At 46.2% G+C, this 12,515-nt stretch overlaps 1 protein-coding gene across 4 annotated transcripts in view; it reads left to right on the top strand.

Moving 5' to 3' along the window:
* The window catches only part of RERE (arginine-glutamic acid dipeptide repeats), a 222,880-nt gene that overhangs the window by 79,545 nt on the left and 130,820 nt on the right, over window positions 1-12,515 (top strand). For all 4 annotated transcript variants that reach the window (XM_084300172.1, XM_084300171.1, XM_084300169.1 and 1 more), the window contains exon 3: window positions 8,919-8,989. In XM_084300172.1, the coding sequence (XP_084156298.1) occupies window positions 8,919-8,989 (71 nt within the window). The remainder of the gene's footprint in view (window positions 1-8,918; window positions 8,990-12,515) is intronic.

Below are 12,515 nucleotides of genomic sequence, written 5' to 3'. Positions count from 1 at the left end.
GAGAACGTGGCCAGTTCTGGTGGCAATACCTGTGCCAGGTGTGCTCCTAACGCTCCTCGTAACGTCTGTGCTGGGAGTGATGCAGCTCGCTTTGTGCTCCAAGCAGACGGTTGCTTAGACATTTTATTTGCATTGTTTGCTTAAGAAAGGAATATACCAACATGTAGACATGATTTTATTTTTCTTTGGTTTAAAATGAAGTTATGCTTGTGTTTTTATTGTGGTAATTGTATTCCTCTTTCCTTAAAAGCAAGGAAATCTTTTTTTTTTTTTTTCTCCCTGAAGTGGGCATCTCTTGTTGAAGCAGCTGTCTAGCATACTAGCTTAATTATTTTGCTTTAAAATGAAGGAAAAAAAAAAAGTAACATCACCATGTCAAAGCAACATGAACGCACTTCTGTAGGATCAGCCTTACAGCTGCTGCACTAATTTATTCTGTTAAAGGCATCTCGGGGCGGTTCACAAATTCAAACAATAGGAGAATAATTTCAGAAAATGTGTTATTTGATTGTTTTTTAAATACAAATGTCTTTTTCAGTGCTGCCAGTCTTGATTTAAAAGAAAAAAGCAGGTAGCTGAGCATCAGGTTAGCAGCCAGTAGGGAGAACATCACTGAAGCTTCCTCGCCTGGCTGTCAGCGTGTGCATGGCAGCCTGTAGGTATCTGTGTGGTGGTGTAGCGTGTTGGGCTGTAATTAACAGAAGGGTGGCTAAGGGGGAGAATTTAAACAACCAGTTGGTGTTTGTGACAGGCTTGGGAATAGATGGGTTTTCTCTTCCGAGCCGTCTTGGTGCACTTGCTTAGCAGGGTTATAATTATGCAGGGTCCAGCTGAACAACTTCTGGAGCTCAGAGCCATGCTGAGATGGTGTAGAAACGAAGGGATGGAAGGAGGATGAGAGCATCCCAGCCTTTATCTGTGGTGCAGAGCAGAGCCCCAGTCCCCAGACCTCTTGAGGTTTTTTTCCCCATCAGCCAGTTGCATGCTGAGCCCTGGGATGTTGCAGAGATTTGTTGGATGGTTTGGGGGAGACCTTAATGTTTATGGTGGTTTTGTGTTATTCAATGCTTACATCTCAAATCTCAGGGAGATCCTCCGTGGCGATCGTTCTTCTTTAGGAGTGTGGTGTACGTTGCACACTGAGGATTTGAATTGGAAAAAAATGATATCTTAAAAAAACAAATGAAAACTAGAGTCACGTAGCTGTGTGGTACATTTGTGGTGCTGCTCGTGTTTTGTCTTGCACAGTGCTTTATAAATAAGTGGCCGTGAGGAGCTGTTGACGTGCATCCAGTCGGGGCTGGGAGACAGGTGGCCAGGTAGGCATTTGGAAGACAGCAGCGAGAAGTGTCAGGAGCCAACGTTGTGTCATTATCAAAAGTGCTCAGAGCAGAAGAGATTGCTTTAAATGGGACGTGAGCAGTAACCCTTATCTGCTGCTAAAGAAGGAGCTCTTAGGCTGAATGGCTGTTTTGGAAATGACATTTTTAGTGGCCTGCACTATTAATACCCCCATTCTTTCCACATATTTAATTGAAAAAGAAAACCTATTCAAAGACAGGAGGATCTCCTACTATGAATTAGCAGCCGAGCCCCTGCAAGGAAGGGCTGAGCCCTTCTGTCGGTGCACGTTTTGGTAGCAGCAGCACGCATCGTGCAGGAGGAGCTGTGCACGGTGTCGTGGGCGTGCGTGGCAAGTGTGGAAAAATAATTGGTGTGGGAAATGCTGGAGCTTGGTGCCTGAGCTGCAGAACAGTTGCTTTTATAAAATTGGGAGCTGCAGACTACAATTAACTGTCATTAATTTTGTTGAATAGAAATATGTTCCATTTATTGTACAATCAGGAGCTAGGCTTGAATGAGTTTAAATAGATGAAATCTAAATTATACTGACAGTCCATTAAACAGCAGCAGAAACCCTTTAAAGAAAATGGATTCGCTATGATACCAGTTTATAATAAAATCATTTGCCAAATAAGAACTACAGTCCAGGCATCGGGAATACTCCTGTGAGTTTCAAATGAACACAGTAAATTGCTTGAACCATTTATTGCAGAACAGGGCTCGAGCACATTGTTTCCTGACAAGGAGCCAGCAGCGTTGCTTGAAATCTGCTCAGCAGGCAGTGACACCGAGAGATCAGCCCGGCAATTTGTTTGTTGTCAGCCGTGGAGGGGGAAGAGGTAACAGCACAGCTCCCTGCCTGCCAGCAGGAATATTTCGCTAGGTAAAAGCACACATCTCGGGGTCCCGGTGCATTCCTCCTCGTGTTTAAGCCTGGTATTAAAGCACCGTGCTGGATGTGTTGCTGGGGTTAGAGCTGCTTCGAGCGCTCACCTTCCTTTGCACATTTGTAGGGTTTTTGTTTCTGGAGCACCAGCAAATTCAGATCTCAGCGCTCAGAGCTCACTGAACGTTGAGAATTGTTATTCTGAGCCCGTCTAAGGTAGCACTTGGCTATTAATGACCTGTGTCTGCTGATGTCCTTCTCTTAATTGCATTTATTTAACTTTCTGGGTGGCGGTGAAGGGTTGGGGCAGGTAAGTACTGTGACACTGGGTCTGGCTGCAGCAGAGAATTTGGGGAACCATTGGGGTGGAACCACTCACCACTGGGGGCAAGGGCAGCTGAGCTCTTTGTTTCAGGCACCTCTATTATGGGATGTAAATACCCTTTATGCATGTGCCTTCCAAAGGGTTAGGGACCATCTCGGTAATGGTTTTCCTTTTTCTATTATTTTTTTTAACCCAGTGTGGTAGTGGTGGAGCAAGCACAGGGTTTGCCTGGCCACTTTGCTTTAGTTTCTCAAATGCACCGCAGGGATTTCTGCTGCATGCACCTGAATCTGTAGATTGAGAGGAAGTGGGATAAGTGCTTGTTTTTATAAAAAGGAAAAAAAAAAAAAGAAAAAAGGCTGCCCTGCCTACCTCTACGGTAAGGTAGAAGCACTGGATGCGGAGAACAGGCAGGGGAGGCATTCACAGAGCATGGTTTTAGCACACTGGCCGAATAGGAGCCAGCACTGCATGAGCCTGGTTGGCTGTGACAGTACAAGAGTTGTGTGTGAGCTGTTTGGACTCGGTGTCTGCTGAGCCCTGTCCTCATTTCACCGCTGTACCTGACTCGGTGAAAAGTGACCGTTTGCACATCCGGCATGCAGTTTGTCAGAACATCCAACTGTGATGCAGAATATCCAAAGAAAAGGAGAACGAGGGAGAGTAAGGTACTGGGCTGTCAAAACTGGGCAATGCGCTCGACCTCTGGTTGCTTGCAGCTGGACCCTGAGGTCTGGCAGGGTGCAGGCAGCTCCTTGTCGGTGGCTTTCAAGGAACATCTTGGAAGTGAGCACTGTGCAGAGTGCCCGAGGCTTTATTGCTTGAGTGATGCAAGTGTTGACTCATTAGCTACAACCCCAAAGGATTAATGGGGAAGATGGTTACCAAATAAACTGCTTTCTTTAAGCTGATGAAGGTTCGTGTGCTCGGTGAGGTCGTGGCTTGTGTTATCAAAAGATCTTTAAGCCCGTGTGTGTGAGCTCTAATTTTAAAAGCAGCTCTCCGTTTGGGCACGCTGACATAACCCTTCAAACCAGGGCACTTGTGGTGAGCAGCAAAGCCCGAAGGAGCCGTGGCTCTGTGCCACGTGCCCTAGAAATACTTGGACTCCAGGGGAACGGTTTACATGGAATAGGAACAAAAGCAAATGCACTCGGGGTGGAGAGTGCAGTGAGTCTGTGTGGGGAACGTAGGTTTCTTTACATTGCAATTATAGCAGTTGAAGGTTATGGAGAGATGGGTTTTTCTTTTTATTGGAGAGTTTGGGTTATCAGCAAGTGTGGTGCAACAGGTCAGGGCTGAGGAGGTTTTGGAGGCTGTTACCTTGCTGTGGAGGAAGGCAGCGTGTGGGTTTGTAGCACAGCCCATTCCCTGTGCCTGCTGGCCTCACGCTTCCCCTATGTACTCGTTGATGCAGGATGCTGACAGTCCTTCAGCACGAGCAGGTAACTTGTCCTGCGCCTGCTCTGGTGATGTTCACAGCAATGCTTTTTGCTTTCTGTAGCTGATCAGGTAGCTTACCTTGCAGCAAGTCCCTTGTCACACTGTGGTGCTGATATAGGGTACATAGGATGAGTTCCCCAGTTGGAGGGGACGCTGTCCCCAGTGCTGCCGAGTGGCTGTGGGTGCTGTTCAGTCGTGCCAGTGATGTGATTGCCTCGCTGGAGGGTCCTGAGTTGTGCCCAGCAAGCCACATCCCCATGTTGAAGGCTGAAGGAGTCCTTGCAGAGGCGGAGCAGCCAGCACAGGTGGTGGAAGCGATTGATGGAGCTGCAATGGGCTATAGGAAAGAGTAAATGACCAGGAAGGGAAGGTCCAGTTGTGTGGATGTGACACTGAACCATGTTTAAGTTAAGATACGTACAGAAAAACATTTCTAGTCAGTCTGGGTGTTGTTGGGCTTTTTGAAGTGGAGAGGATTGACTGGTGGTGGAAGTGAATATTAATATTGCAGGAGCAAGTAGATAGCTGAAATGCACCTGTGCTGTGGATTCCTTTCGAGAATAATAGATGTTGAAACAACTGCCCAGAGTGTCTTTGAGCTGTCTGAAGGAAGAGTGCATTTGGGTCCATCGTGTCTTAGGCTGACAAACAGCCTCGGGCTTCAGCCTTCCATTTAGCACACGGCGTACGTGTCACTGAAGCTGCAGAAAACTGCTGAGCAGTAAAAATTCAGAAGCAAGTGAACTTGTCTGTGTGAGGAGCATCTTTATTCCAGGACTTTTTTTTTTAAGCTGTTTCTTCTTGAGAGATGGGGCATCTTCTGCAGTCAGCACGAAGTGGCGGTAGCAGCTCAGACACCGAGCAGCCTGCACAGCAGTGCTGAGAATCGGCTGAAGTTGTCAAAGTCCATGCAAAAGCTCTCTGCAGCCACACACAGCTGAAATGTTGCACAAGTAGGTGATCAGGGGAAAGAAAGGGTGCAACAACACGTTCCAGTAGCCACTCCTGTAGACTCACCTTCCTTTTTTTTTTCATGGCATAAGCCTTATCAGTGCAGGTTTGCATTTGGAAAACAATGCGCAGTTGGGTTTTGTCACCTGGGTCCATGTAGCCGTTCTTCAAGATGATGTATTTGCATTTAGGATCTCTGGTAAATGGAAGTAATTGCTTTTTATGGTGAGTTCTGAGCGGCTAATGTGGCTGCATCCATAACTGTTCCTCCTCCTGGCAGTTTTCCAGTTTCTATCTCTCTCGGCATTTCCTTGCACCCGAATTAACTTGTTTTCTTATCTCCTCGGCCTCCATTGCTTTGCAGCCGCCCTAACTGGATGTCATCTTTGTTTTTCGCATTGGCAGGCAGCCAGGTGTGCCTTTCCCTGCTGCAACAACCCAGCGAGTCGACGTGTTTGCTATATCCGTGGTAGCTGCCAGATTCCGTTCCTTTGCTTTTGTCTGCACCGTTTCAGGGGGCTGCTCAGCCGTTTGTTCAGCAGGCTGCCGGAGAGCACCCAGCCGGGGAGGCTGGAGGAACTGAGACATTACGGAAAAAGAATGGGGGAAGTTGGTTCCTGTATCTGAAATCTTGTAGCTTTTTATCCACATTCCTCAATTGCATCCTGAAAGAATTACCTTGTGTGGGTGAGAATCCGTTCTAGCAGGTAATTCACCAGCCAGGACCCGGTTGGAACGAGCAGAGGGCTGTCCTAATGGAAAGATTGGGCAAAGAAACCCAGAATAACAGAAGAAAGGGCAGGAAAACATGGATTTCATAAAGCTCAGGTGTGATGGCTGCTGAGTAACTACACTGAAGCACACCCATCAAGGTGAAGAGGCGAGGAGGATGCATTTGGTGCTTACCTTCGAAGAGTCACTGACAATTTCTGTAGGATTTTGAGGATTTAGGGTGAAAAGTGCTGTATGAGTTAGAAGCAGAGTAGATTACAGTTCTTCTGGTGTTGATGGTTGATTACATATATGATATTTCAAGCTTTTAAAATGCACATATGCATGCTGTTGCGACAGCTGCTGCGATCCGAGCTAGAAAATATGGAATTTGAAATTGGTCATTTGGGAGAGGCAAATTGGGCTCGATCTGAATGGAAGTAATTCGGCGTAATTCTACTGAGATACCGGGGGTTGTTATATCGGAATGCTTGTAATAATTTTCTTATTAAAAAAGAGAAAACACTGTAGTGTGGTTCACATCCATCAGCCTTCTTTTGAGCCTCTTGCTGCAAGGCGTTGGGTTTGTCACGCCACCGATAGGCAAAACAAGCAGCAGGAAACTGCAAACTGATGCTGCTTGTGTGGGTACCTGCGTAGCCTTGCTGTCTAGCATAGTTTCCTGGGACCCCGTAATTAATTGAGGCTAATTTAGTAAATACTTGGTGTGCTCTAGCATTGTGTCCTCCTGACCGTGTCTCCTCCTCTGCTCCAGTGGTGGTGGTGGAAAGGACTCACAATAAATTCTGTGTGAGTTAACTCTTCCCTGCCATCTCCTTTTACTGCCAGTATTCTTTGCTCTAAAACTTAACCTTATTTAATGCTTATAATGCATTTTTTTCCCAAACACCTGCCTTTGTGGTGATAACTGTTTCACTCCACAGTCGGTTGCATTATCCTGCTGCTTCCCAGCACCAATCCCAAATGTACTTGGGGTTAAGTTCCCTTCGGGTGGCCACCTGGTAGGCAGGTGACAGCCACATTGAAGCACAATTCTTCATTTTGTTGGCATTTTTGTGCTAAAAAGAGCCATACAGAAGTTCCCAAAAGAGGCCAGGCCCCATATGGGCTGTAACTGACAGATTCTAATCCCAGGTTTTGGGATTCTAATCCCAGCATGTGCTCATGAGACACCCCTGCGATCCAGTCCATGAACCTGTGCTCCGTGGGTTTAGGGTTTTTAATTCAAGGAGCTGCCCGATGTGTTCCCCACGAAGTAGCAGTTGTGCTAAACGGGGTTTCTTTTGAAGAGGAGGAGGTAACCTTTTCCCGTTTCTCTTTTAAAAGCCCCTGCTACTTGAGCTCTCCTAGCAGGGCTCTGGTGACAGTTGAAGTGATTGCTTTTAGCTGTTTGCCAGCTCTCATGTTCTCTGGGGACGTGGGCCGCGGCGAGCCGCGCTTGTCAGCTGGAGAGCTCCTTTCTGCAGACGTCAGGGTGACCTTCTGCCTGACTTTGATACTTATGTGCTCTGGCACCAACCTGATTTGTAACCTCCTGAAGACCAGCATCTTTTCCAGTCGAGACCGAAACGCTGGTTGGTAAAACTGAGAACCACCTTTGTCTTTGAATTGCTGCCATCCAAAGTGCAACTGCAGCTGGCCTCCCCAGCAGGCTTGAATCGAGGCTGTACGTACGGGTTATTTGCTGATCTACAGGGAAAAGAGGCACTGCTGCTCTGCTTGCGTGGCTTTGCAATTAAAAAAAGTGTTAATTTGGTGGGTAGTGTGTATAATGAGGGTGCTGGAAGTGAGCAGTTGGGATGTGAGACGCAGTGTGTCTGGCTTCCAGGTGTAACGCTTCTGGGACTGCTCATTTTTAGAGACCTGGGCTATAATGCCTTGATGTGCTGCTGACACGGGGCAATCCAGGCAGTGCAGGCCGACGGGCAAATTCTGGAGAGGATCTGGAACAGTACTCAGGAAGATAAAGGTATAGAAAAGGAGGAGAAAGGGAAAGAAAGGATTTCATAGCTTGATTTTAAGTGACTGGTAGAAAAGCTGGGATTGCTGCCTGCTTTTCTCCTTCTGGTCTCACCACTGAGATGGAAACAGGCGTCTTCTGGTTACGGCGTGAGGTATTGGAGGGTAACTCAAAGCTTCATTTCCTTGCTTTGCCCCAAAAAATCACTAAATTCGACAACCAAACAACAAAAGCATCCCCAAAAATGGGGGGTGAAACACAAATGATGCTGCTGCATCCTTAGGAGTGGTCTTTGAGGAGCGTAAGAACTAGAAACTGCTCGTTTTGAGCAGCTTCAGGGTTTTCCAAGGCAGGAAGCAAGGCTTCAGATGTGTTTTTGAATGTGCCTGACAAAAATCTGACCTTATTTATTTTTAGAAATTGTGGGTAGGTTCATGGAGAATCATGCACAGCATATCTGGTGTTCTTTGTGTCCTCTGTCTAAGAACAGCAGTCAGCTCTCCGAAAATAATAGGAGAACACAATGATTGTCCCTTAAATACCTGCTTGGCTTTGGGAGCAGCCTCTCTGCCTTCCAGCAAGCCGTGTGCAGACACGGTGATTTCTAAGGGCATCATCGTTAATCAGGCAGTTCCTCCCCATCCATGCTGTAATTTTATTCCGAGGCACTGCTTTTGTTGCAATTATTGCCGAGACTGTTTTTAATACAACAAACCTTATTTTACAGCAACCTTGCAGAGTCCAGTTGTCAAAAGCAAACCAAAATAATTACTCTGTCTCTGTCATGTCAAATGTAATTTGAGAAAGCACAGCTCTTCCCTGCGGTAAATCTAATTTAGTTTGCTGTATTTCATCTGCGATTGGTTGCCTTGGTTTTCTTTACAATTAGAAGAGAAAATATGTTAGTGCTAGCTTCCTAATACCACCTTAGCCACAAAAGATTTGATTAGTTTCCTGTCTTATTTTGCTCTGGTTCATAGGTTGTGACCTGGTCCTTCTATTAACTGCTTTCACAGTGGGCTGCTCTGACTTCCTTTGTTTATCTAGCAAAATGTCTATTCAAATCAAAATTATTTTATGCCGCTAAATTCCCTTATTTATCATCATAAAGCATCTAGTTGCTATTTTTAGATCACACTTGGAATAAATTACATGGCATGCAAATGAAATGGTGGCTCTTTCTAAGCATAGGCTGTTTTGAATTTATCCTGTTTTTGTGGTCTTTCTTTGAGGCACAGAAGTTAATTTCCATTATTTTAAAATCTTGTTTTTTAAAGATTGCGTATATATTGAAAGTCGCCGGCCGAATACGCCGTATTTCATCTGCAGCATTCAAGACTTCAAACTGGTAAGAAAAATTTTCACATCTCCTCCTTCTCCTTTTCCCTGCCCCGTTCTCCGGTGAGCTGGCAATGTTCCTAGCCTGCATCTCTTCCCGTAGCTCCCGAGGAGTCCTTCCAGCTTCCGAAATAGCAGGAGTTTTGCTGCTAAGACCGAGATCTGTGCTTGTGTAGACGTAGTTAATTGACGAGGCTCTCGAGTTGGAATTGTGGGCTGCTTTGTTATAAATCCCCAGGGAAATGAGCTTGGAGTTGGGTGCTCTCAGCGAGCTGGGGCTCCGAGCTCGTGGTTTTTCCTGGGCTGTGCCTCTGGCTGTAGGTCAGCTAGCCCAGCTGCGGGAGCGAAGCTCAGGGGCTGGCTTCTGGTTCATCTCAGCTCATCGATGGACTGCGAGGAGATGCAAAGAGATGCTAGGCCAGTGTGACAGTGTCTGTTGATGAGAAATAATGTCATGTTTAAGAACCATGCTTCTTTTAAAAGCAGAAAGCTGGGGACCTGTGCCAGAACAAAGAGTTGGAGTTGCGGTTTGCCCCTTTTTATCTCAATCACTTAAAAACACAAAACGTTTCCTTCTTGGTGCAGCACAGAGCAGCCCTTGCTTGGGGCGGTTAGCAGGAAGGCACTGCCTGTAGGACAGGCACGGCCCCTCTGCTTCCTTTTGGCTTGTGCCCTGCCGGAGCAGGGTGTTTGAGAAAAGCAACCCACTGCTCATCTTGTGGGGAGCCTGCAATATGGAGTAAGCTGACGTGCTAGCCATGTGTGGTTACAGGTGTAGCTCACCTACTGTTTGTTGTCTTCAGAATTCAGCTTCTGCCAGGCTTTCTTACTCAGATCTTCCACTTCAATCCTTAGAAGTTTATTTTTCGTGAGACCACAATGGAGCAGAGCTTTTAGACTTTCTTCAGTGTTGACGTCCTTGCTACCGGTTGGCACTTGGCTTTCTCCCGAGCACATCTCTGTGCTCCCTCCTGCTGATTTTTTAAGGAGATGTTGGGTTTTTAGTTAATGTAGCTTCAATTGTTAGAACCTATTTATACTGCTCTTGCCCATCAGCTGGTGCTTTTGTGTTTGAAAGGAATTCCAAGGTGCTCCAAGGCTGCCATTTGGGGCAGAAGGTCCTGCTGAGCTGCGTTGCTTGCCCAGGGCATTAACAGCACCAACAGCTGAAGCTTCTCTTGTCAGCATTGGTCTAATGCAACACGTTAAAGCTCACTGCAACGCTCTGTGGGAAGGGCATTACATGATGTTTTAGTGCCTTTTTTTTTTTTTTTTTTAAAAAAAAAAAAGTGAGGTTTCTCTTTTCTCATGTTTTCAATGTGCAAAGGATATGACATCAGTGTTGCTGGCAATTTTCTGTATTTTGAAATGGAAATAGTACCACTGCTTTATGTTTACTTTTGCCTGCTCTGAGGTCTTTTTTTTTCCCTGCTGGATTTTTCTTGCTGACATAATGCGTAAAAGGAACTTGTAGAAATGACAGAACCAAAAAACCCCCAACCTTTGATGCTGATTATGCTTGCAAAGATGAATTTTCAGTGCATTTGTCACTGTTGATTTTTCTGCTGGGGAAAGGAAAGATGTACAGTGGAAAGGACACTTGATTTCTCCTCTCCTAGTGCCAGATACCAACAGGAAAACAGTCTTGTTTTGCCTTCAGCTGAACATGTCAAGTGAAGCAGGGAAGAAAAAGTCAACAGCTTTGAAATGTCGCCTACTAATTAAGTACATTATCATTTTGGTTATCATAAATACAAGGTTTGGGCTGCACGTATGAGTCTTAGCCTACACTTCCCAGTGCTCTAGGTGCAGTTCAGACACAAAAGTGGAGTTTTTATTTTTATTTTTAACTGCTAAAAAGGTGTGGGGAGGAGTTGAGATGACAACTGCTGTCTGATATATGCGCACAGTTTCTTGCAGGGTAAAAAGGGTCAGTCCTGGGAAGAGGCTCGAGTGCTGTTCAGTTGTATTCTTCAAGTAAATTGGAGTTCAGCTTGCTCTTTCCAGTAAGACCTTAAATCATAGTTGGATATGGGTTTAAGATTATTACAGAGCTAGGAAGAGGTTTTATGAAGCCTACTGTAGCATTTAAGCTTCCTACATTTGACGAACAGGTCGAAGGAGGCAAAGGAAGCAGAAGAAAATACTGAAATAATGCTACGTTGCCTCTGAATGGCCTCCCTCCCTCTCATGTTATTAGTCGTATTAGAAAGCGCATCTCTCTTTTAGAGCTGTTTTGCCTGCTTCACTTTAACAAATAGCAGAGCAATTCAGCAAAATGGGGAGAAATTGCTTGCAACTTGAGGTTGTACTTCTCCAGTAGTGCAGATGCTACAAATGTTGGAGCAGTTTGTATTCTAGGGGCTAGGGCTGGTGGCACAGAGGAGCCAGTAACGGGTTTTCTGATGTGCTCTGTGCAGTTCCAGCAATTACTGCAGGTACGCTGGCATAGTGCCTCGCATTAGTTCATACTTCCATCATTGGTTTCTCTTGCCGTTAAGATGAATCCAGCCTACTAAAACTGATACTAGAGGAGCAGTTCTCTTGCTTTCCCAAAGAACGATTGCACTTCACCAGTGGCCATAAATTCCTCCTGATGAAGCTTTACTTACTGCTATTTGTCAGCTGTCTCTATTCCCTCCTGCTTTTTGTTGCTCTGTGCTGCTTTGCGTGAAGCAGAGCTGTGATGCTGCTGACATTGGTCGTTCCCTTTGAGTTACTGGCTCTTGTTTTAGGATAAACTGGGGCTGGGAGGAGGAGCAGCACATTCGGTTCCCAAACTTGTTGGGGACAACCAGAGGACCAAAGCAAGTCTGGTATGTTTGCCTCCTGAGTCGGGAAATCAAGTGGTTCAGTGTGGGAAGAAGTTCAGTGATTTGATCAGCTCGGCTTAACCGGGTTAGGAGCTGTCAGGGGTAACATTCATCCTCCTTTGTCTTCCCCAGTCCTGTGTTCCTGGGCTCCTTCCAGCTTGCTGGGATTCATATAAATAGCTGGGTGGAATTGAGAAGTAAAACACGATTAACTAGGAGTGTTGTCTTAGGGAAGCTGTCAGCAAAAGTGGCACTCTAAGTAATTGCTGTGTCCCTTCTGGGCTGCCAGTGCTGTAGGAGCTCTGTCAGGCAGGTTTCTGTGCAGGATGAACAGCATCGCAAGCACTTGGACAACGCGTTCGTCTCCTGTGTTCCTGGGGAGCTGCCTAACACCAGGTCTGATAGCAGAACTGCTCTGCTGGGACAACTTCTTGGCACACTTTTAAGGTGTGCAGTAAATACCCCGGTGTCATGCTGAAAAGGAGTTGATTTGAAACTGGGGGATCCCCAGGGAGCACTGCTGGGGAGCAAAGATGGTGTCAGAAGAGACGTTTCCTGTCCCTTCACTTCTTCCCCCTCCGATTTGGTAGTGCTTGCAGATGTTTGGACCAGGCATGGACCTCGTGGCTCAGCGTGAGCACTCCCAGTAAGACATTTTGGGAGGATGGCTTGCAGACTCACTGGGTGCTCACGGCTTCCACGGAGCTCAGGCACGGGGCAGGC

The sequence above is a fragment of the Netta rufina genome, assembly GCF_964035555.1.
Source record: "Netta rufina genome assembly, chromosome: 22".
NCBI lineage: Eukaryota > Metazoa > Chordata > Aves > Anseriformes > Anatidae > Netta > Netta rufina.
The sequence above is the reverse complement of the archived record's forward strand: the minus strand, read 5'-3'. Positions and strand labels throughout refer to the sequence as shown.